This window comes from Thermobia domestica, chromosome 7 (genome assembly GCF_964235325.1).
Source record: "Thermobia domestica chromosome 7, izTheDome1.hap1.1, whole genome shotgun sequence".
Classification (NCBI taxonomy): Eukaryota; Metazoa; Arthropoda; class Insecta; order Zygentoma; family Lepismatidae; genus Thermobia; species Thermobia domestica.
Genome location: NC_137460.1, coordinates 142,689,693 through 142,716,756, shown reverse-complemented (window position 1 = coordinate 142,716,756; position 27,064 = coordinate 142,689,693). Strand labels below are relative to the sequence as shown.

General features: G+C 35.2%; 1 protein-coding gene across 5 annotated transcripts in view; it reads right to left on the bottom strand.

The window, feature by feature from the left end:
* The window catches only part of LOC145690430 (S-phase kinase-associated protein 2-like), a 211,071-nt gene that overhangs the window by 131,867 nt on the left and 52,140 nt on the right, over positions 1–27,064 (bottom strand). For 3 of the 5 annotated variants that reach the window (XM_081765295.1, XM_081765297.1, XM_081765298.1), the window contains one exon: positions 5,862–7,255. The exons of the other annotated variants lie outside the window; for them this stretch is intronic. In XM_081765295.1, coding sequence (XP_081621421.1) covers positions 6,156–7,169 — 1,014 coding nt within the window. In that variant the 5' untranslated portion in view covers positions 7,170–7,255 and the 3' untranslated portion in view covers positions 5,862–6,155. Of the gene's footprint in view, positions 1–5,861; positions 7,256–27,064 lie in introns of those variants that run through there. 5 annotated transcript variants of the gene reach the window in all.

Genomic DNA, 27,064 nt, shown 5'->3' with positions numbered 1-27,064 from the left:
TCGAACAGCAGATTCAAGATCACCTATCAACTGTGAATGTCAATTGATTCCAATTTACTTTGCATCACGAGCTCATTCTCACTATGGTCGATGGAAAAGTTGAAATGCACTCCTGAACAACAAATCTCTTCAAAAGTTTTATATTTGCAAAGGATCTCCCAAAGAAATGAACGATTTGGAGAGAGTTTCTATGAAAGACATAGACGCATCTACATTTCTCTTTGGATTGCCAGTATTACATGCGTACATACGATTTTATGAGTGCCTCCTTTATATTGCATATAGACTCGATTTCCAGACATGGCAAGTTCGAAAGAAGCACAAAGAACTATTGAAATCACGAAAACATGAGATGCGGAAACAGTTTAGAGCAAAAATAGACCTTAAAGCAGAAGATAGTGGAATAAACAACAATGGGAACACTGCTAGGAGATGTTTTGCGGACTCACACCGATCTTCGCAAATAATGGGGATTTCTGAACAACTGATTACACGTTTTTCGGTGATACTATCTGTAATTAATTCTGGACTTGATATTGATCCCAACGCTTTTGACAGTCACGCACTGGAGACAGACAAACTCTTTGTTCATCTTTGCAGTTGGTTCTATGTGTCTGCTAGTGCCCATAAAATTCTTGTTCATGGATCGGCTACAGAATGCCATTTTACCAATAGATCAGCTTTTTGAAGATGCACAAGAGGGACGGAATAAAGACTTACGAACATTTCGGAAAGATCACTCACGCAAATTCTCTCGCACTATTACGAATCAGGATATGCTGCATATGCTCCTTGTATCTTCTGATCCCTTTCTTTCGCGTATTAGGCACATGGCTACCGGGAAGAAAAGACGCTCCTTGTCATATGAAGGACGACTGCTGTTAAAGACGTCGGAGCGTAGAGCAGAAGAAGCCAACGCGGCGTCCAGCAAACAACAGAATGAAGGCATTCCATTTTTATTCAGCGATATTGACAGTGACAGTGATGATTGACGTACAAATATGGTTTACAAAACCAATTCTCGTTTTTCATTTATGCGTGTGAGTATAATGAAGACTTGTATGTATGAGTGTAGTGCAGATTTTTATGTGTGAGTGTACTGACGTAATGCATACCAATACGCAGTACTTTATCAGTATTTACAACCATTTCCTACTAACTCTTTCCTGCACATAAGGCTAATGCAACCGAACGATGAACGTGTTCGTTAATTCTCAGTACTATAAATATACAATTTGCACATATTTGAGGCATTAGAAGCATTTTGTACATTGTTATAAACGGTTATAGGTTTTGGCCAGGTTTTTGCTCGTTCTGAACCACTGTGCGCAGGTAGAAATCTTATGGCTCTCTGTCTATGGCAGGTAGAAATCTTATGGAAATCTGTGCGGTTTGGTTTTCTGGCTCTCTGAGAGCAGCAGACACATGTGCAGACAACAGAAGGAAAACCCATGATAGAATTCGGTCACCCAATGTTAGTGGGCGGGAGATGTTTCTTTGTCCTGTAGAGTAAAAAAATATGAGTTCTGCGCCAAACCTGTTTCAAGCGTGGGTGCAACAGAACACAAAGAGGCCTGTGTTTTCTTCTCCCTCTCCCTTCCCTTTTTTCCCTTTAGAAAGGTTGTGGTTAAATTTCTAGTGACAATTTTGTACAAACCAAATCGAAAACGGGTGGGTATGGGAGGCTTTCCCCCCGAATTTATGATTTTTTCTACAATTTTGGGCTTTTGTCTCCCCTGGCCCCACGGAATTCGGACAAAGTATCACAAATGCCACCCAAAATTATAGCAGGGACCTTGCCCAAGAATATAAAGGTGATTTCATAACTTGGTTTCATTTATCAACGATATATATATATATATATATATATATATATATATATATATATATATATATATATATATATATATATATATATATTGCGAGATATTACAATTACGTAAATTTCATACATTTTTTCAATTTGCAAGGTGTCAGAAAAAATCTATAGTAACAATACTATTTCATATTTGGACCTGAAACAAACTAATTTTGCACTGGGAAGGTTGTAGTTACATTTATAGTGACAGCTTTCTACAAACCAAATCGAAAATGGGAGGATTTGGGGACTCCCCCTCCCTGAATTCGTACAAAATATCTCAAATGCCACCAAAAATTATAGTAGAGACCCTGGGCAACAAAATAGTTTTTACTTCATGTCTCCGTGCACAATATAAGTGATATTATATGCTTTTGTTTCATATACTACAGACTATTAAAAATCATTTAACACTTTGACCACCATCCCTAATCTTGAAATTTTGCCATTCATGCCATGCATGTTAAAATTAAAATAAATAAAACGTTTAGCGTATAAAATTCTCAGCTTAAAAAGTACCTATAGTTTTTCTCCGGGCCATGCGTGATGCAGTCATGCTCCACGCCCGGCCGGTTAACCTGAACGAAAAATGAATCTACAACTATGACCACCGCCTTATACATGTATCCAAATGAAACCTTCAATTATAACTCTTCAAACGCCGGTCACATATGACAGACGCGGCTTGAGCGGAAAGCTCTATACCGGTCCCAGATCACCCCCATGGCAGACAAAGTGTTCCCGCCTTACCGTGAAGCAGTCTGGGCATTCGGGCGTTGTAAACTAAGAGTTAAGGTGAAACTGACACAGGCACATGTTGAGGCCCCTGTCAGTGGTTCAATAATTTTGCAATAATTAATAGCACTTGCATGATATAAGTTTATGCGTTTACGAGGTTTAATAAAATAAAATCTAAAGTAGGTGTAAACATACAATGAAATATACATCAACTGAAATGAAAGTTTATGCAGAATACAAATTAAGTTACAGAAGTTACTCGTATTTTACAAAATTTGACATAATTGGAACATAAATGAGCGTTCTCAATGTTCATTTCATGGCCGACCCGGTGTAGCTTACTGTGAGGTCCGCGCTCGACTAATCAACTTCTTATTTGTGCAGTACCATTCTTATGTCTATTCTCGTTGGGCAGATGTTCAAGATTACGCAGATGGAGTGTTAAAGTTGTCAAACATGTAGTGAAACTTGTTGTCAGTTGTGAAATTCAAATTTGTATCCTAAAATTTCTGTTTTCCTTTCATAAATGTTCGTACTGAGTGCATTTTAGAAGAAAAGTCGTGCAATTCATTTACATGGGACATAGAAAGGGAAAAATGTGTGACATAGCCAATAAAATTCGAACATTAAGTGAGTGTGGTAAAATCAATTCTGAAATTGCGCGGATTATGAAAAGGCATAAAAGCACAGTAGATAAGCAATTGGCTAGGATTCGGAAAGCGGGTGCACAAAAAGCGGAAGAGTTGGGAGATGTGGTCGAAAAGTGAAATCCTCTTTTAGGTAGAACAGTGCATTGTGGCGGTTGTGTCTTAGAAAGAACACAATTTTGTCATTGTAGTTTGTTGAATTATTCTAAACCATGTCTGACGCAAAGAACAGAACAGTGGCGTAGCGTTAAATTAACCAAAAGCCATATATAACGAACGATTCAATAACGTTATAGGCTATTTATTTTACCTTCCTGATGTAATGGCTTAAAATTGCATGTTGAAGTACTAGGTTTGTTATAGTTTGATGAATGGCAGTGTTGATATATTACAGTATTTACATATTCCAGAGTTATTACAATTTTACCCGTTTACCGTTACAGTTCGTTTTACTAATACCTTAAATGTTATTATATATATATATAATAAGTATATATCCTAGTAACGAAACACGTTACTTTAACAATCGTATCACTGATTTTTTCAAGCAATCAAAAAAGGTTTTACAACTAACAACTGAAAAATAAACATTTACAAAAAAAAAAAAATATTTCTGACATTTTTTTCTTCTTTTATGCTGCAATTGCCAGATAAAATAATATTTATGTTCCAAATGTTAAATGAAACATACGGTAAAAATACAAATGATATCGTTATAGAGTAATCTACATAAAGTGTTACAGAAAATGCCTACTTTTTACAGCCTAAAATTTGCCATTCTCTGTAGTCTGTTTAAGGGATTTTTTTTTTAACGAAACATTAACTTGGAGCCTTACAGATACTTGTAATCGTACGTAAAGAACATATATTATTGTCAGTGAATTTGAACTAGCCTTGTGCTGTTTATTATTGTAACTGACTACTTTGGTAACTTGCACTATTGCCTTCTACGAAGCTGTTGATACTGATCTGGTAGGAAATTCTAAATACTACAAATGGTCTAATAAGTATGCTTTAACATTGTGTAATAAATCTTTTAAAGAGATTAATTTGACTGATAAATATTGAATTAAGAAAACGCAACTGTAAACTATAACAATATTTCTTGATGCTCATGTTTAATTATTTTAAAAGCAATCCTTATTTAGAAATAAGGAAAGTAAGAGCAATCCTTATTTATTTATTACGCTTTCCTAAAAATTTCCTAATCCGTTCTTAACGCTTCGTAGAAGAAAATAGCACAAGTTGCCGAAATTATCACTTGCAACTAGAATAGTTTTACAACAATACAAGGCTTGATGACACTCACTTCCTTATCGTAATTTTGACTCGCTAATTTGTACTTCGGATTTGTTTTGATTATTACAATATAAATTTCAGCATGCATCACTAAAATTTCCTGACACGACCACAGGAGTCCTGTTTTAGGACTCCGTACGGTAGAACTTAAGCTTATAGTGGAGTGGGCAGACGATATCGATACAAAATGGGAGATCTTTCTGAGTTTCTAGAAGGCCAAATCGTGGGTGCCATTTACTTGGACGAGTGTATCTAAGGTTGTTAGTATATCGCGAGGAATAGTGCAAGATGATGCTTACAGAACTTATGGTAAAATATTTCCTAACAGCCATGGAAAATGTGTGCCTTATTGACAAGGATCGCCGAGCACAGAAGAAAATTATCACCATGGAATTGCGACATCACAGTCCGACGCGAGTTGCATAACTTGAGCACGCGTGGTCGGGTTGAAACTTCCAAAACAGTTTACCACCATCTATTGCGGAGAAAATAGTGATGTCTTTTTTTTTTTTTTTTTTTTTTTTCTACTTTGTTCCTAGTAACAGGCCAACAGGCCTTTTTATAATGGTGGACGCCAAAGCAGTTACGCTCCAATCTGTCTTTTTTGTGCCGTGAAATATGGCTATGAATTGCAATTTCCTGATATGTCCAAGTCCAATATTCTCCGCTCTCAGAACCCATTACTGCCAGTCACGATGACCATGTGGATGCTGGAGTTGTTGAGGTGTGGTTTCGTGAACAATGGGTTGGACTACTCGTATAATACTCAACTAGCCTGCAACTCCAGAACGCATTGAAGAATAATAAAAGAATAACGGCATAAATGAAGTTGGATTACCATTATGATCCTAAAACGAAGACATGAGCATGGAGTAGAAGCATTCCACATCATTAAAGTGACAGAAGTTTTGGAAGCCTAGAAATGTGTATGCAGTATACCATATTATTATTACTTTTATCATTGAGAGTTTTAATATCGTGCAGACATCATCTAATAATTGAAGGGAGTGAAAATTCCTCTTTTAATTTCTGGGAGAACCATTATTTCTGTTATTTATTCTATGCTTGGGAGAGAGTTTACCAAAAACACTACAAACTGTGCTGCTACTACGTGCTACAGTCTGCCCCTTCTGATTGGTTTTCTTACTTTCACATTTTGCTTTCTAATAATCCCAATGTTGGCCGTTCGCAAGTCAGAAAGTTGTCTGCTCAGTGACTAAACAAGAAAACAATAGTGACAACGTAAGCGAAGTGAGCACTTTGTCGACCTTATACATTTAATATGAATTTCATATAAGAAATCAAAAATAACATGAATGATATTATAAATATTACAGCATGAATTTATTGGCGTTCAAGATTAAACATCTATGAAAATACAATGAATCATAACACTTTCAGATTGTTTCTTTTTAAGGTTTCTGTTCACTTAGATATATTTACAATCATATAATAACGAACTGAATTCACCTCTCGCTCCAAAGGTTGAAACCTAATTACTAAGCAACGAGGGAACTTATCTGGGCGCATGGTATTGAGTTTGATCCCTGGAGTTAGGTGGCGGCCATGTAATAGCATCAGGATTGAAAGACAAACCCCAAACACATACAAAGTCAGGAGAATGTTACAATGGACACTTGTTTCAAATATTTGCAACCTGTTATGATAGGCTGTAAATTTTCCTTCGTAATCTGAAAGCATCCTTCTAGACATAACCATTCTAATAAAGGGCAATGAGTCGACAAAATATTAATTATTTTGCTGTCTAATTGTATACACCACGATAAATCAAGTTTTTTAAGCTTTGAAACATCTGCTTCTGAGAAAAACTTGATCACACCTTCAGAAGTTAATTTTACTCCTCGCCTTAAACACAGAGTTTCTAAATGTAACTTAACAATACTAAGTAAACTTTCATCTGTTATGAAATTACAGTTCATAATTGTTAAATGGCGTAATTTCTTAAGGTTTTTTAGTTCACAAAATGTTGGTTCAATTAACTTCGTGCCATCTAATTCTATACAAACCAGATTATGTTTTGTTTTTCCTATTAAGTACAGAACATCAGTATCACCAATTTTGAATGCATTTGGTATGCTTAACTCTTCCAGATACTTACAATTGTCAACTAGTTCTATAAGAAGTTCTCTGTCCACGAAATCGGATAACAAAATACGCAGTTTCCTTAAACACTGAAAGTATTTGACTAAATCACGAAATGGTATATCCAAACATATACAGCTTCCAATTGCTAAATCTACTAGATGAGAACTTTGTAAAACTTCTTTCACAACACTGATTTTCACAGAAGGCGAAGAAATATTCAATGTCTTAAGATTTTTGCAGCTTTGAGCAACTATTTTCAATATGATGTTCACATCTGCATGTTCTACAAAGATTGCCTGTAAATAAGGGGAATTTGACAGAATCTGTTCTATTGTTTCAATGGACAATGCCTGGTGACAAACAAATTTGGAATTACATCCCAGCAATGGATCCTGTACAAGTTTTTGCCACCGAACACACACACGTGCAACATTTAAGCTTAAATCTTCAACTGACATGCACGCAAATATTGTCATCAACAATTCATCCGGTAAGCTATTAATACTGGGAGCAGTTGTCATCTCGATACATTGGCTACAACTGAAGTCTCTTTATTAGCACTATCTTCACTTCACCTCTTCAAACTTCTTAGGAACCTTAAGTAAACCTATGTTGAAAACAAAAGTAGACATTGAATTAAGACCATTTATAGCATATTTTTACACACAACAAAGTAGAAAATTAAAAATCTTACTCTTCAGTACTTAAAAACTTAAGAGATACAAAAATTTTACTTTATAAAGAAGTACCAGTGTCACGTGTACATCGCGAAGGAGTTTGATTTGTATCATATGATATTTTTTCAATCATTATTTAAACCAGAAGTGGTGGTAGATTTATACCACTTCCCATTTCAGGAGAGAGTTTAGAGTGGAGATTAAATACATTCTTGAGACTCTTAATTGACTATACAAAACCACTTCTCGCTATTTATTAGTTTTTACTTTTTTCCCATAAAATCGCTTTTCGCTATCTTTTAGCGTTTTTGCTCCATGTAAATCAATACTGAAACCGGAAATTGTAGTAGATTTATACCATTTCAGGTTTTAGTAAAGACCTAGAATGAAACGAAATGTATTTTTGATACGCTTAATCGACTACAGGAAACCGCTTTTGTCTATATTCTACCATCTCTACTCTATAGCGATAACTGTTAAAACAAGAAATGGTTCATACTCTGGCATTTCCGGTTTTAATAGAGAGATTAGAGTGGTCCTTGGGAGATTTAATCGATTGCAGAAAACTGCTTCTCGCTATCCATTACCGTTTTCTTTCTATATCGATGAGAGTTAAAACCGGAAGTTATTTCTGCCAGTTCCGGTTTCGATAAAGACATTAGCATGAAGATGGGATATATATTATTAGGACGCTTAATTGATAACAGAAAACCGTTCCTCATTGTCTGTTACAATTTTCACTCAATAACAATTAAAATTGAAATCGAAAGTGATTGGTTCCGGGTTAAGAGAGTAGATTCTGCTTGTTCTTAGAACGCTAAAATGATTCCATAAAACCATTTTTCGCTGTCTCTTAGCGTTTTCGCTCTGTGAAGATTAATACTGAAATTGGAAGTCATAGTGGATTTCTGGCATTTCCCGTTTTATTAGAGACTTTAAGGATGAAAATTAATAGTATTGTTGAGATCCTTAATGGATTGCAGAAAACCACATCTGTCTATCCATTACCATTTTCGCTCTAGCAATCAAGGTTAAAACCGGAAATGGTTAATTTCTACCACTTCTGGTGTTTGAGTATCGGCTCCAAAAAGGAACTCGGTTGTCAACTTTTGACTCTTTACATTTTGACTAAATTTGGTTACGTTTGGTCAAGTGGTTCTTGAGAGTTTTCGTCCCCGAGACGGACGGACACGGTAAATATACTGTATAAAAGAAATTTGGTAAATTAAATTCGTTAAAAATTATAAATAAAATTCAGCAAGTTTTTTTTTTTTTTTTTTTTTTTTTTGCTTGAGTTTTCTTTTGAATCAATTTAAATAAAGTTGTTTTATTTTTCTCTCTCTTTTCTCAGTATAGCACCAAAAAAAAAAAAAAATGTAATGCTGATGTACTGGACAATTCTCAGAAACTACAGTAAACTGGCCATTTTATAGCAAAGAAAGGCAAGTCATGAACGCGATAACGTCTCCAGGTTGTAGAATGGTTTGTATTCTTCCCGTCACAAAAACCTAGACTGCCTTCCAGAGACTAAGTCCAAAAAATTGAACCTGTAGTGTACGTAACTGGCAACACTAGTAGTATACGTATTGTAATGTATGTGTCTAGCAACACTACGTAGCAATATGACAAAGAGGTTTGAGATGGCATGTCATGCATGTATGTTTGGCATGTTAATTAAGTATTAATAAATAGTATAGAAGAAGCTGTTCTTATTAATTAATCATTAATAATTACAAGCATTATAATGTAAAGTGTAATACACGGTAACAGATGTAAAACTTAATTACGGACGAAACGCTTTTTTTTTTTTTTTTTTTTTTTTTTTTTGCCTGCTGTTATTTGTAACCCATCGTCGTGAAATCCGCCAATGTGCCAAATGAGCTTTTTTCTTTGTCTTATATACGAGTATATTCTTGAACAAAACGCAATATGGAAAGATGTTAATCAAAGAAATTACTTATTCAGAATTTCGAATAGTTGTTCTTTATTTCATTATGTAAGAAAATAAATAGTCACTAAATTATATCTATATTATAGCTTACTTTAGCATTACAAAACTTGTTAGTTATGTTTGCTAATGAAACGTTGGCGTTACTTATCTCTTAAATACTTGTAAATAAAAAACAGACTTCGACATGGAATAGTAAGATAATGTTGTTCTTTATGTTAATTTACTAATAATGTGAAAGAACCTTCAATAGCCACATTTGGTTTATCAATACTTATTATTGTATTATTATTTGGAGATGGAAATAATTTTATTGGATATTTAATATGACAGAAAACTTTGTTCAAAATCCAGCGATATTACTCAACTTTTAATAGCAATGAATGATAAGTTTGAGGAAAAAAAAAAAAAAAAAAACTCCTTGTTGATGTTGTCACAAGTATCCATGAATGACCTGTAGCGTTCGGTTGCAGATTACAAGGCGGAGTTTATTCTGGGTTCGAGTTCCACTAAAAAGCATGCACATTTTTTAACTGTTCTCAGTGTTTCTTAGTGATGTTCCGGTCTTTACATAATATATAAAGTAGAACAAAGGTGTATAAAATTAATGTATTAAAATGAGAGAAAATGTTTCAAAATAAAGAAAACACATATACAATTAGTGTTTAAGTCTTTGTTTAAATATAAAAATAATAAAGAAGGTCGCTAATGCGCACATCCTCAGTGAGCGAGGTTCTGAGTTCAATTCCCGGTGATTAAATTGGAGTTTAGCGTCCCTTTCAGAAGCAAGGGTATAGGAGACGTGAATCTATAGCTTACAGTGTGATTCGAACCACGTGCAATTCCACCAGGAATCGAACCCAAGTCTCCAGTAAAAAACTCATTTCTTAGTGGGAGAGCGTCAAACGCACTACACTGCTTCAGACCCCTCTTTAAGATGTAGATTTCATTCTATATATAACATCACTGCTCACTGCCAGAGTTATATACAAATCAACCAAACGATCAAGTTTGAAGGAGGAATAAGGGCGAAAAACTTCTACTCACATTATATGCTTCTACAGCGTGGTCCAAAAGTGGGCGTACCTCTAGTTGGTGGACATTCTTACCTGGAGATGCTTAATGAGTTGTTGGTACCTCAACTGGAAGAAAATTATATCAAAGACACTGTTGTGATACAGCAGGATGGAACACCAGCGCACTTTGCGATTCACGTGCGCAGTTACCTGAACCAGACGTTTCCTGTCCGCTGGATTGGAAGAGGTTGTGCATCTTCACCAGCTCCCTTTGCCTGTCCTCCAAGAAGTCCCGATCTGACGACACCAGATAATGCTGTGTGGGGTTTCAAAAAGCAACAAGTAAGAAACACTCGGTATCACACAACGCAGGAATTACGAGCAGCTGTGCAACACGCCTTCACCCTCGTGACTCCGGAACATCTCCGCAAAACATCTGCGAGAATTTGGCGCAGAATTCAGCTGTGTTACAACATGGATGGTGATCATACCTATGTTCATGACTCTTAACCCTACGTAGCACGCGCCGCGGAGTCTAGAACTGTTAAAAGAGTTTGTGCTGTAAAATATACGTGGGCAATTGTCAAAAACATTGCAAAGAAAATATTAAACAATTTAATAACGCTTCAAAACAAAATACACATTAAAATGAGATAAATAAATATTGCGGAGTGAAATTCCGCGCGCGTACCTTGATGTTGCAATTGACTACGCTGGCTATGGAGGTTTAAGACTTCAAGGTAACTGTGTATAGACATTCTACCATAACTAACACTATACTGTTGAAACTTAAAGGGGGGAGGAGTACGCCCACTTCCGGACCGCCCTGTAGTGAGCTCCCTCGCAGCTATATGGTTGGCGTACGCGTCTTCGGCGAGGGAGGCCAGTGTTCGATTCCCGTTGGTAGCACATGTAGTTCGGATCCCACGTTAGTCTATAGAACTACGTTTCATATAAGTTCGCTGTTGCAAGGAACGCTAAACTCTCATCAACAAACCAACCGTGTTTACTTCTAAATCGATTTATCCAAGCATCGAAAACTTCGTATTTAAACGAAACAAGTTACAGGCTTCAGAGATTGAGTAAACGTAAATTAAGACTTAAGAACTCTGATATACACCACCTGTAATTCGTCATTTTTATTATTATTGACTTACTAATAAAATTCCAGACAAAACTGAAAGTTGCTATTTAATGGGGATACAATATCTTGCAAAGGAACGTGAATAGTTAGTTTGTTTAATGGCAGTATCATGCCCTATGGCATGATAATCATGGGTTTGAGTCTGTGAGAATACTTGTTGTTTAGATTCTATATCTAACAATAGGCCCATGTGAATACCTTAACTGGTCAGTGGCTAACGTGCGAACTTTCTGCGCCTGTAGAGAAGAGTGGGTCGGGTTTTACATTAAAGAACAATTTATTTATTATTTTATACCTTATTCGCTTCACACAATTATTGATTGCTGTTTGCTCAGTAGATCTCTCTTTCCGTTTCATACAGCCTTGGCGTTGAAAGGGGAAGTTCAACGCTAACTCGAGCAATTAACAGATTCACGTTTAATGCAGTTTTCGTGATTACATTTTTTTCAGAAAAAGTATAAACATTCAGAATCTTTAAGAACTTGAAATGCATATTCTAGTAAGTAGGGTCAAGATCTAAATATTATAGGTATAACTTCATCACATTGTTTGTGAAACAGCCAGAGGGTGGGAAAAGAATAGTAATCAGAATGTTTTCTAAGCAAAATACCTCTCGTTAAGAAGGCAAGGTTTACCTGTTTTCTTAAATAATTTTTGCAAAGGTTTGTTTAAACTAATGACCCGATGTATGTTTTTGACTTCGTTAATTTTGGTTGATTGATTCAGACAGAGTACCTTTTCAGCCCTGAGATTACACGAGACGCAAACCTATAGTTTGTTGAACTTGAACCACTGTAATGGTTAAAATTTCAAATCCGGGAATTGAATCCGGAACCCCGTCTACCAAAGACGCACGTCCAAGTTACTTGATTAGTGAGTAATATTTAAGCTTATCGTTATTATTATTATTTTAGTATCTCACCATTATCCTCCAAGTCTAAGGGAAACGGTGATGACGAGAATGAATGAAACGGTGAAAAGAAGGAAATGCGAGCAAACGACAAAAATTACTATACGTTTGTGCATCACAAAATATTAATAATAGTCAGAACTCCGTAATAATTTCTCCATGTTGACTCTGGAATTATTATTTAAATAATTAATATTTTTCTGACCAGAGTATGTATTTTTTTGTTAAAACTTAAAATATTTCGTGACAGTTTCCATAACGTAACGTTATCTTCCTCAGACGTTAATATGTATGTTCATATTAATATAAGTAATAGAGACATCATAATATTAAATCATTTCCATACACTTCTAATTGTTGCTAATTATATAATTTAATTTTTTATTATAACAATAAAATATTGTTATAATTTACCGTTTCATTTTAAAATTTTATATTATAACTGTTTATATATATATATATAAAGGTGTAACATAAATGCATGGTCAAAAGTGACGGGGTGATTGCGGACATCCAAATAAGTAAAAAACTGTTCCTATGAATATTGGTTCAATTCCGCTTCGTTTCAGAGATACAGGGTGTTCTCCAATGGCTCACTATGGGAAAGTGAATGGAAATTTTAATATTACAGGAATAATACAATCAAGCGGAATTATACATGTGAAAATACATTTACACTAACATAGAGAATAAAACTAATCAACATTTGAGGTTATTGGTTTGTCAGTGTTGCCAACCTGGTACAAAGTGTTATGTTTTCAAATAGCACTAGACGTCCACACGTTAACATATATTGCTACTATCAAAATGTTCCTAAACATAGGGCAGATTCCACTTCGTTTTCGAAAGACAAGGCGTCAAAGTGTGAAGTCAATTAAGGACTCACAATAGTAAACAACGGTTCATAGATCACAACTATTGCATGTTTCCAAAGGTAAGTAATTGAGAAAGGTATTCGATGGAGCCCACAGCCACACAAACTTTGGAAGAGTGCTCGTAAAGATAATGACGAAATGTATTACAAGAAATGTTCGAAGTGACCACCTTCAGCGCATATACACGCTTCTACTCTTCGTAGCATTGATTACCTGATGCGCAACATTGTTGCCCAAAAACATTACTTTGTGGCTTTTAACATTTAATTACTTTGTGACTTCATACGTAAGTTATTCTTATATGCATTCATTTGTAACGACACAATAACTTTCATGATCTATGAACCGTTGTTTCCTATTGTACGCCGTTAATTGACTTCACATTTGGACGCCTTGTCTTTCGAAAACGAAACGGAATCTGCCCCATGTTTAGGAACGTTTTGATAGCAGCTATCATATTCTAACGTATGGATCTCTATGCTATTTGAAAGCATAACACTTTGTACCAGGTTGGCAACACTGACAACTCAATAACCTCAAATGTTGATTAGTTTCATTCTCTATGTTAGTGTAATGTATTTTCACATGCATAATTCCGCTTGACTGTATTATTCCTGTAATATTGAACATTTCCTTTCACTTTCTCATAATGAGCCATTGGAGGGATTCGACATTTGAACACCCTATATCTCTGAAACGAAGCGGAATCGGACCCATATTTATAGGAACACTTTTACTTGTTTTTTTAAAAATATTTATTTTATTTAACAATCACCAGATACAGCTCAGAGGCCATTTTATACTGGATATCTAACAATAACAACAACAACAATGGAAGGGATTTGGGAAGGTATCGGCCAGGGCCTGTTTAGTAGGTACCATCCCGGCATTTTCCTAGTAGGACTGAAGAAAACCCTAGTCAGGATGATCGGTAGCGGGAATTGAACCCGCAACCTCCCGAATGCAAAGCCAACGCTCTACTACTTGAGTTACTTGGATGTCCGCAATCAGCTCGTCACTATTGGCCATGCATTTATGTTACACACTGTATATATAATCACTATTATTATCATTTTTCTCTTTCTTTTATTCTTATTGCCAAATATCCGTGAATTTTTATTCTTCAATTTTTTCTAACAACCTATCCCATAATTCATGAATTTGAAGTCCATTTGTCCAATTCATTAACGTTTCTCTTTTTTCTTTCTTAATCATTCTCGCTTCTTTCCATTTTCTTATTAATGTTCTATTATCTTTTTCTAAAGCTTGTACCCCTTCCCAATCTATATCATATCGTCTTTTTTTACATGTTTATATATCGCGTTATTTTCTGTTTTAAGTGTCACGTCATCCTTATGTTGTTTTACTCTTTCTTTAAGCTTTCCCCCCCCCCCCCTGTTTTTCCCATATTATATATATATCATGTTAATTTCTTACATTTCACTTCATACACTACTCCATCTTGTTCTTTTATGTCCTTCTCCTCATTCCTCATTTTCTTAATCACTTCTAGGATTCTTCTTCCTCCTTTTCGGTATGTGTTCACACCTCCTTTTCTTACTAAGTTCTTTAGTATTTCTGTCTTTTCTCCAATGCTCTCTATCCCATGCCATTTTCTCTTCTCCTCTTCTTTTGTCTCTTTTCTCTGACCTTTCCTTCTGTCCTCCTTGATTCTACTTTTCTTTATATTCTTTATGTTATAACCATTTTTCTCTAGAAGATTGTGAAACTTTTGTAGATCTTCTTTCTTTTTCTCTTCTTTACTATCTTTCTTCTATTCTCTTCTCCATATTTCGTATTAAGTTCTTTTTCGTGCTATTATCTACGTCACTTCTTTTATGACAGTAAATCCCTGCCGCACCTTCTTTGTTATACCATCTTGTGTGCAATTTTCCTTCTTTTCTTTCTATTGTCACGTCCAAATAATTTATTCTGTTGTTTTTTTCTACTTCTGTGGCTTATCCCTTTCTCTTCATCTTCAATGCTTTTTACAAAATTTTCCAGTTGTCTTCTTATTACTTCCCATATTTCTAAACAGTCATCTACGTACCTGCAATACAATATTGTTTTTTTACCTCCTTTTATCACCTTGTTCCCACCTATTCATTACTATTTCAGATACAACTGGACTTAATGTCGAACCTATACTTAAACGCTCTTTTATTTTTACCAGTTTATTACATATTGTGCAAATGCTATTATTCCATAGCAGTTTTAAGACTTTCACAATTTTGTCTTTCTTCCATTCTCTAATTTTCCTCTCATTTACTTCTTCTTCTATTATTTTTATCACATAATCGACACAAACATATAAACCTAGCATTTTAATATATAGATAATAATAATAATAATAATAAAATAAAAGTCGCTGGGTGGGTTCGAACCACCGATTTTGGGTTTAACCATTTTCATATTTTCCGCGCAGTTTGCCATTCGATTATTTGTTACTGAGCGTTTTTCTTTCCTTTGCTAATATATGTAAAAGGACCGGAGTAAAGTGTGCAATTCGCGTTTCCCTAAAGCTATTTTCAAAGATTTACTCTATTTATATCCAAATCCATGCTATGAAATTCTTATTACAGTACTGTAATGTTGTGCAAGACAATTTCATGGCAAAAAGAGAATGTAAAAGAATTCATGAAAGAATATTACAATATTAAAACGGTTGGTACCTCTTCACTGAGTCGAGTTTTCCCCTATCTAATAACATTGGAACTTTTTTCGTGTTTTTCTCAGCAAGCAATGAACAAATCCTTACAAAAATTTGCATGGAGTCAGGTCCATAGTAAAGGATTCTTTATATGAGCTTATAATTTTACTAAAAGCATGCAATTAAGTTATTCATCCCCCCTTTTTTTTCATGTGAAGATTTGCAACAACGCATTGACGACACTGTGTTCTCTCTTCTAGCAGGTTGCGGCGAGTTAGGGTTACTTTGAAGTTTGAACATTGTCCACAGCTGTGAAGGGACCCTTTTCAACAATGACATATTTATGGCATTTCAGTGAGGAGGCGTTGGAGTACGTTTTCTTTGCTGAAAGCAGAAAAAATAAACACAGCGAGAACAGATCCATTCTTCTTTACATTAGCTCCCCCCCCCCCCCCCCCGTCAAGTATAGACAAGTTGTAAGCAATTAGAAGCGAACTGTCTCTATTGAATAGATACTTTTAATGTATACGAAAGCGAATGTCACTTTATTATTATTATTATTATTATTATTATTATTATTATTATTATTATTATTATTATTATTATTATTATTATTATTATTATTATTATAACTTTTTCGAAACATGAAGATGTAGTGGATGGAAAGTGTGTGCATATTTTTTTTTGCTAGTAGAAAAAAAGTGTGTAAATTAATTTGTCTGTGAGCTTGTTGTCGTTTATTATTCGGTGAATAAATAAGGAATTATTAGAGTAAAATGATTAATTATTATTTTCCCAGTTCTTTTCAACTAACCATACTGAAGGGTTATGTCCAAGGTATTTTCTGTATATTTCTGGTTCCATGGTTTTGTATAATAGCAGATTGTTTTTACGCAACCGGTGAAATTGTGCTATTGCTTACCTGGTTCTATAGTAAACTGATGGTGAAATGTATTACTATCTTATGGAATTACATGAAAGCGTCTAAAGTTATCAGAAGAGACATATCTTTCTTCACTCCAGTGCCCATTCTATCTATATATGTGGTATTTATAATAAACTTCTATACTGGTAAAAGAAAAACTACTTTTATAGTAACGTATCTTGCGAAGAGAACTATTTGTATTTTATTTATTATATTTCAATTTAAAATAAAGTGTACGGTTTGTAACAACGAATAGTGCTCAAAATAGTACCTATTACAGTCAACTTTATATTTAGATCAAACATAATAATGGACAACAACACCAATATATATTGTATACATTTATTTTTATATTTTTTATATTTATATAAAAGGCGATACAAAGAGAATTCACTAAATCAGTTGATCTGATTGAAGATTTGTTTAAATCTATTTTATAGAATCTTTTAGATTTGTTTAACTATATTCTTGTTAACTGCAGATTTTTTTTTAAAAAAAGATCTCTTTTTTTATGTATATTTGTATTCTTTCTTTACTCACTCATGAAGTATACCTGTAACTTTTGTCAATTTTTTAAAGTTGCTTCTTAGATACGTTTCGAGAGTTGTCAGCAAAATTTCGTTAGCATCTTATTTGAACTACTTTTTAAAATGGAATGTGTACGTTTAGAGAACTTGTGGTTTGATCTTACAATGTACACTCATGTCCAAAATTAGTGTCGCATGTCTATAAATATGCTGTTGTAGGAATATAATTTGAAAACGAATTCGCCCGGTATTTCTTATAATGGTAGTATGTGTATAATCGGCAAATTTCATGTGAAAAGAGCAGTAAATAAGAACAATAAAAAGAAAGTAAAATTTTCTTGTCCATTTAGAAACATTTTGTTTTACTCATTCTAATTTTCGTATTTATAATTCTTTTCCTATGAAATTTACCACAAATATACATTTCCCGATTATACACATAGTATCAGTATTAAAAGTACCCTGCAAAATTATTATCAAATTATATTCTTACAAAAAGACAGTTATAGATATGCAACAATCATTTTGGACATGAGTGTACATAGTATAATATAACAAAAAATAGTTTTTATCTACTGTAATGCTATAAATCTCACTTTAATTTGCCATAGTATATTTTTCTTTCTTTCTTTCTTTTTTTTTTCTTTTGCGTGAAAGTAACATTTGAAACCAAATTATTTCTTTTAAAAGAGTTACATTAAATGAAAATTGTTTTTAAAAAAACTATGACATACTCATTGTATAAATAAATGTGAAATGTTAGTGTTTTGTTTGATTTATTTGTATTGATTGAAGTCAATACTTCGAGTGTAACTTTGGCCACCTATCAACAAAATTAAAAAGTCGTAGACCAGTATAATTTAAGCAAGTTACTTACTTAATTTGAGACATAATTTTGGAGGGGAAGAGTAGAAATTTTACTAATAACATTTTTTTAAATTTATCTTTTCCTGTATTTATGTTTAGTGTGGTCTTGTGAATTTTGTTTACCTTTTTTTTAATGTAGAAACCTGCCTAGGGATTTTGGAGTATGCTCATAGATATTTAAATTGTGAACAGTGCTTCGCTGATATTTAGCATTTTGATTATACTGCTTGTTTATTTATTTTCCTAATAACTTCATTTACATAATGCTTGGTGTAACAAAGTATTCCATCACATATTTTTATACTTATACGGTAATGTTTTAGTTTAATATGTATGACATTGACAAATTAGTGTACTTCAACAAAAAAGACCTATATTTTAAAATGAAGCATGAAAAAATAATGCATAAAATTAAAATTATTCTGTTAATATGCGTTGTACTATTTGTATATATGTTGTAGCTGTAGATGAAATTTCGCGTTCACCATCTGGAAAATAAATATTTCATATTTAGAACGCGTAAGTTAGAAGGTTACTATTAGCAGGTAACACTAATAAGTCCATATTCCCTGTTATCAAGAAATAAGTCCCTATTCATATTTCGAAAAGTAATAATAAGAAAATGACGTTTGTATCTACATTAACAGTACATATTTCATTATGTATAGATGTTTTCTTGTGTAGTAAAAGAATCCCTGATATTACACTTCACTTTCTCCTACAAATGTGCTCTGTTAAAAGGGTAATGTGTGGTCAGTTCTTCAGTTTCCCAATTGCCTCACGATACTGAAACAACACTGAAAAATCTGCCATCACTAGGAATAGAATTAAACATCATTCACGCTAAGAACACATTTGTGTAACAAAAAAACAAAAAAAAAAAAAAAAAAAAAGTTTATTTCTAAATTTCCTTCGTATGTGGTAAAAATGAAACTATTAGCATTTACATTCTATACTACTATTCACAGTTTCAAATACATATACACAGGCCGGTAGCCAGCCCAAAAATGTAGGGGGGGGGGGCGGATGAAGTTAGGGGAGCCCGATCCAACCATATCATAGTTCATTTGCAAGCCTACCGTGAAAAGTTTAGAGGGGCCAGCGAAAATTTAGTCCCCCCTAGACCCCTGGATACGGACTTGCATATACATATATATAATTATTCCAAAATACTATCTCCACTGGTTTACCTGTTTCTGTGAGGTTACAAAAGTCAAAGAGCGCTGGTGTTTTCAATGTGAAAACCCCACTGGTGTCGGCAGCGCGGCCAGTCTCCGGTCAGGGAAACAAACCGGCAAGGAGGAACCGATGTGGTGACCACAGATTTTAACTAAGTTACTAGTGCCAAGCTGCACTGATATTCCTTGCTCGTTACAATCTCTTGTGCCACGAATTTCCTATTATTATTATTATTATTATTATTATTATTATTATTATTATTATTATTATTATTATTATTTCACACAGGAAATTTGAAAATGAAATGAAAAAGGTTTTACGTCCCACATTTATGCCGGTTAGGCTAAAGGAGACGGTGATGATAAGTAATGAATGAAATGGTGGAATGAAGAAACCCAGATAGCACAGATAACTTTTTTAAAATGTTTAAAAATTTGCAAAGGCAAACTAAAAAGTTTGCAAAAAACTTGCCTTTTCAAATGAGAAAATTTGCCGAAAGTTCAATGCAAATAACGAAGTTGACGCTGGCTGAGTTTGCAGCAAAGTTGCCTCAGAAAATGAAAACATCTGCCAATACAAACGAAATCTTTGCGACTGCACAGCAAGAAAGTTTACCAGGACTTTGCTGCAAATATTTTGTGCAAATTTTCTTTGACAAAATTTCCGAAAATGAGCTGATGAATTTGGTGAAAATATTAAAAGGTTTGCAGCAACATTGCAGAATGTGTTTTCACGATCGCAAGATCATGTTTGCTGCAAATTTATAAAGTGAAACCTAACTTTATGAAACATCAAAATTTTTATAATGTGGATCCGTCTTTTCTTAGTGGCAAGCATTAAACATCTTTAGCTACTTGCCAAAGATAAGAAACCTGCGAACGATAAACGCACAGACAAAGGATATCGCAATTTATCTACTTACTCAACGATCATATCCCTGTACTTACTCTCACACACATTCACAAAATAACGTCAGACTGCGTGGGTCAATAAAAACATCTGATAAGAGACCAGTGAGTTTATTCTGGAGTCCTCTGATGTATTGTTTTTTCTCGATTCTCACTTCCCGCTTGTTTTGTCACAGTTAATGTAGCGCAGTGAATTCTGGGTACCATGCGCGCGCACTCGGTAATATCATCACATTTGCTTTCAGCAAGTTTTTCGAAACAAGTTTTTTACAGAGTTGCAAACTGTTTGCGACGGCAAACTTTCGACGCTATATTTTCAAAAAAGATGCAAATTAATTGCAGTGGTGAATTTATTTTTATAAATCAGCGAAAATTTGCAGATCATATTGAAAGCTTTTAATAAATATTAAGAAATTTTGCCTTCGCAAACTTTCAGATTGTTTCCTCCACTAAACGAAGCAAAAATTTGCCGCAAGTATTCGTGCTATCTGGGAAGTGGAAGGAAACAGGAGAACCCCGAGAAAACCCATGCACACCGTGTTTGTCCACCACAAAGTTCACTTAGCGCGAGCTGGGATCAAACCAAGGACCCCATGTACCAGAGATGAACGCTCTACCACTGAGCCACCGCGGCCCCCACACAGGAAATTTATCTGCTATCACAATCGTCCGCTAATTTATATTTGTATAACCAATCACCAGGTATATGACTGAAATACATGAGATGCAAGAGGCATCTTGCTATGTTTGAAAGTAACCACAAAAACTCCGAATGAGACTAGACGAATATACTAAAAGCAATAGGTTTAGGAAAGAAAATAAAGAGCGCCCACTCCTTCTCAATGCCATAAATCTGTCCTCGAAAAAGGCGAGAGGGCTAGAAAATTTCATTCCACAGATGTGATATGGACAAAGTTTAAAAACCTGTTTTAAGTGGCTAGCTCGAATTTCCTTCACGCTGCTAACACAAACAGGGAGAAACAGAGATCGCACTGTTGCAAATCTTCACATGAAAAAAAAGAGGGGGAATGAATAACTTAATTGGAGGCCTTTAGTAAAATTATAAGCTCATATAACGAATCCTTTATTATCGACCTGACTCCACGCAAGTTTTTGTAAGGATTTGTTCATTGCTTGTTGAGAAAAAACACGAAAAATGTTCCAATGTTATTAGATAGAGGAAAACTCGACTCAGCAAAGAGGTACCAATCGCCTTAAGTTCAGATGATTTCAGAGTTAAGAGTTATAGTTTAGGTTCATACAGGAACATGTATTGCATTAAGTTGTTGAATATAAAGAAAATATGATGTAGATACATCAGCTTCAGACAAACAACTAAAGGTAGCTGTTAAACACAAATGCAATTATGACCTTTAGTTTAACATTGGTCTATCTCAGAGACGGAAAGGTGCAAAATTTCTCATTTGTTTTTATCTCCGTGTGAGATCGTTATTAAGTACGAAGCCACGTGAATATATATAAATATACTGAAATGTTTTTGCAAGAATCGCTTCTTCCTTTCAGCCATCGGATACTATTAACATAAAATGCGTAAAGGTTACTTTAACATAACGAAATATCAACAATATTCTTACTTTTTAAACATCCAAATTTCTCTTCCTGGCAAAAGGTAGAATTGCTATTAAATTTAACTTTTTTGGGGAGGGCGGAGTTTGGTTTAAATAGAAGACCATCTTTGTCTAACGTCCCACGAATATGCACCGAGGCTAAAGGAGACGGTGATAATGAAACGGATGGTAATAGTAGGATGAAAAAAATGAGAGGAAATGAGGGAACTTCGAGGAGATCCACACTCATGGTGTTTATCTACCACAAATTCATGAACCTTAAGATGAATCTCGCAGAAATAGAAATGAAAAAAGTAGAATCTGGATCAAGTTGGTTAAGGACAGAAATGGTGAGCTTCTTTGGAATGCAGTATCGAAGCTCAGGGTTTCTTCTTTTTTTTTTTTAACTTGGAAACACTGTTATAATTCGAGATAATACTTTGTTAACCATTTAAAGTATTATCTCGAATTATAAAAGTGTTTCCAAGTAGAAAAAATTGAAAGCAAAACAGTTTTATTGTTCTCCTGAAAAGTTTGGTTTTGATGAGTTACGAAGTTTTGCACTTTCACCGTCGATATCCAATACTGCGTCAAAATTGAATATTTTAATGAAATTTGCGATGGAAAATCGTTCTATTATGATATTCTATATACGGTCAAATTTACAACTAGAAGTCGATACTGTCCCGTTATACTTGATGAATTTCAAACTTCAAACAATAAGATTAATCCTTAAGTGTGAAAAAAAGTATATGTGAAATTTCACTAACATCGGAAATTATTTTGGGATAGTATCCGGGGAATAGACAGACAGACAAGATACACACTTTCATGTAAAGTTTAATGGTAAAAGTTCGCTTCATGCGCTAAGTACTACAGAAAGTTGTTCGGTTTCTATCGGACCGAATTAGAAACGCCGACACGTGTGCTCTGTGAACACTAGTGTGTCTGAAGTTGCACGAGGAAAATGACGCTTAAATTAAACTGTTGCTACGAAGAGTATGCCATGGCCATTTATACCCTAATTTTCCTCCACATTGATATATTGTAAAAAAGTGTCAGGAGAATGAGTTGACACTCAGGAGAACTACTGCGTAAGTTAGTGTGCCCGTTACACAAACCAGAAGCCCGTAGCGAGACGATCGCTCATGGCAAACATGAAGAAGAGGGCTCCGAAGAGAATGACACTCGTAGTTCTGTGATGAGCCAGGAATTAAATTTCGCACCTTAACTGTGAACACAGCTATTCGTAAGCGACTCTCAGATCAGTTTGTAAGATTCGCGTACATCACCTGCTTCCGCGCCACATTGTAGTTCGGTCGAACTGCTGAAAATTATGTATAAAGTGGTGGGATCCAACGTGGTCACATTCGGGCTTGACGTTCCGTGGCAGCGTTGCCAAGGGCTGCTACAACTTTATTTGCTAATGGCGGGAAAATTTTCTGCGTGGTTGGTCCTGATTCAGTAATGTAGAGAAGTTGCTAATAGGCAAGGTGGATAACAGCGTGTAAGAGAATGCAAGATAATTCCCGGAATCCATTATCACATATCTTTGGAATCGACAATCCCCCAATTGTATGCGGACGCCAACCAGGTAAGGATCCCATATGAATAAGGCTTCAAATCATACTGCCAGAATATGTCTGCGTTTTTACCAGGAAATTAGGAAAACTAGTTATTCCATTTCAAGACTTTCCTGTGGAGAGTTCTGATGAAAGTCCAATGTATTTCATCGGCTTTGACCTGTGCGAAAGACGTCCCCAACCCACATCGGTGTTCACGCTCTCTCACCGGCCTCTGGAAAGTTTGCAGGGAGAAGTGAGACCTAATTTCCTTGCCAGTTTTTCACCAGAGTTTCTCCAATGGAAATTTTGATGTCGGGTGATATTCCATAGTATATGGTTCCAACAAAACACTCAGTAATGCCAGCGAGGTTTCTCGTAAGGTAAGTATCCACCTTCAAGTTTGGTTCGATACAATCCAAACAATTTTCTGTAGTAGTCAGAACAGTAATGGAATAACTAACCCACTAACACACACACACACACACACATATATATATATATATATATATATATATATATATATATATATATATATATATATATATATATATATATATATATATATATATATATATATATATATAAATCTATCTCCTGAATTGGCATAGGAAGTGTGGCAATTAAATAAAGAGACTGCCCACCACCTGTCGCGCAGGATCGGGTGGGGGGGGGGGAGGCAGTTAATGATGTGTTGTTGAACCTTCATGAGCAGCCACTGTTTGTTTTATGGTTCTGAAAGCTTTTCTTTTCTTTGCAGGTTTGCATGAAGAAACCAGTGTTCTGTAGTAGTGCCAGAATCATGGTGAACAGTAAAGTTGAGCAGTGCATTAACATCAAATTTCTGGTGAAATTAAACAAAACAGGACAGAATGTTGTACAATATTAAAAGAGGTGTATGGTGATAATGTCACGTAAACGAGTTTTCGAATGGCACAAACGATTTTCAGAAGGTAGGGAGGAGGTTGAAGATGATGAACGACCCGGCCTCCCTTTGAGCTCAACAAGGGACGAAAATGTTCAAAAAATTAATGAACAAAAAATTAATGAACTTGTGCGGAAAGACAGACGTCTGAGCATTCGGATGTTCGCAGACATGACGAACATTAACAAAGAGACAGTAAGACAAATTTTGCATGACAATTTAAACATGACAAAAGTTTGTGCAAAAATTGTACCGAAAAACCTCTCTCAGGAACAAAAAGACATTCGAAAGACCATTTGCTTTGACGTCATGGAACGACTGAAGGCAAAACCAGACTTGCTAACACGTGTCATCACATGCGATGAAACAGGGATTTTCCAGTATGACCCCCAGACTAAGCGTCAATCCATGCACTGGAAGACTCCCATATCGCCAAGAATGAAAAAAGCACGAATGGGCAAGTCGAAAGTGAAGGCAATGCTCATCGTTTTTTTTTTTTTTTCGATATCAGGAGTATCATCATGACTGAATGGGTGCCTCAGGGTCAAACGGTGAATCAGACCTACTACAATGAAGTCCTAATCAAGCTGACGGAAAGAATAAGGAAGAAGAGACCGGATTTGTGGAAGAACGATGCATGGATACTCCACCAAGACAATGCGCCTGCCCATAGTGGCCTTTCTGTGAAGCAGTTTTTAGCAGCCAAGCGCATTCCTGTGCTCGACCATCATCCGTATTCCCCATACCTGACTCCCTGTGACTTTTATCTATTCCCAAAAGTGTAAAGTGCATTGAATGGAACACATTTTCAGTCTGTGGAACAGGTGAAACGAAAAACGGCAGAGTTTTTGATCAGTGTGACATCTGATGACCTACAGCATTGCTTTGAACAATGGAAGGCATGTATGCGGCGGTGTATAGATAGGGGATGGGAGTATATTGAAGGGGATAACAGTCAATTCTAACTTTCTTTGCAATACATCACATTTATGACACCAGTCTCGTTATTTAATTGCCACACCTCGTATTTACTTTCATTTTCCGATTGAAAGGAGGATACTTTACTGTTGAACTTTGCTTACTGGTACTGAGTGCATACAAAATAATATAAAAAATTATATACAGAGCACGCCACATCCTAAATTGAAATTTACAATTGTTGAAATATTTCTACAATTGATCTAATCAGTAGATCAATTGATCTAATCAGTACTGTCTGATCAGTAGATATACGAAGAACAAAACTAATCGTGATTGCTGGCAAAGAGCAACCGCCTGACAATCGGAAGATCTGAATTCGAGTCCAAGCTGGTCCACCGAACATATTTTCCGTGTTAAACTGATCAAGCTTCTCAGTATCGATCAATACATTTGTGTGGAATCTGCATCCATTGTTGGTTGGAATTCAACGTCCCTGTCCCAAATTAATACTATATTGGACGGGATCTCTGCTCAAACTATTACATTCGGGTTCGTATAGGAGGCAAACATCTTCTACAGCAGTCATTTCCAATTGGCCGATGTATAGCGTAGGAACGCAGTTTTTCATCTGAGAAAAGCAGAAACAAACACAATGAGGAAAGATGAGCAAGTATTGGCAATGACCCCGTAATCACGAACCCACGAGTAATATGCCTGTAAAGCTATTACGTACGCAATCAATGTTGTTGTTTGTCTGACACTATTGTCTTTTATCAACGTCAGGTTACCTGCCTCGCTAAGAAAACAAACGTCAGAGACCGTTTAGTTGGAAATGACTGTTATACGGAAACTGAACCTGGAACACGCATATTGGTCACCCTGTTAGGTTGACATAATAATGCATGGTTCAATTTTGACTTTATTCCTTGAATATTTAGAGCTGTTCAGTGTTGTGTCAAAGTGTGCATTCCACTTTCGCTGACTTCATTTTACAGAGAACGGAAGAGTTCACGCTCCATGCTAAACGGTAACGAATCGAAAGATCTATCATGCATTTCTGAAAGACGAATGACAATAAATGAAGTTGGATACACCACTATAATCCTGAAACAAAACCCACGAGCATGGAGTGGAAGCATTACACATAATCACCCTTTAAAAAAAAAGTAAATGTCTCTTGTAATTGAAACATTATGTATAATCCTGACAGATTGTGATAATTGATACAGAGTTATCTGGGACTATTTCCAAAACTTGTAAAACATCTACCTCTCAAGGAGCGATGCATTGAAGTGGAAAATATGAGGCAAATTAACCAAGTATGCTCTGTTAGCTGATATGCTCCCGCATACAAAACTAACATAGTTGAACTTCTGAATATGGTCATAATGTACAAAGACGTTAGTTTACTCGCCTGACCCGATATTTTCGAACTCTCTTCCTCAATATGATTATCTGGTGAAGGCGTTGCTATAATACTGAAATTATAACCTAGTTTAATAATAGTATATTTGTTCTACCGCAATGCTTTCTTCAGAGCTTAATATAGAATGCCCCCATAGTGCTATTTACAGAGTTTAACTGAATGAGAGTTTACACAAATACAAAATGTAAATTTTTAAGAAAAAAATGAAGAAACTCGCAAGGGAGGTAGGCACTCTTATCAGTTGATGAAGCCGTTTATAATATAGGACGGATGATTTAAGACAAAATTGGGGCATATACAATAAAAGCTTGCGGAGCATTAATAAGATAAATAAAACGCCTTACAGAGATTATATAGACGTAATACTCCTGGTAGGATTCGTGAATTC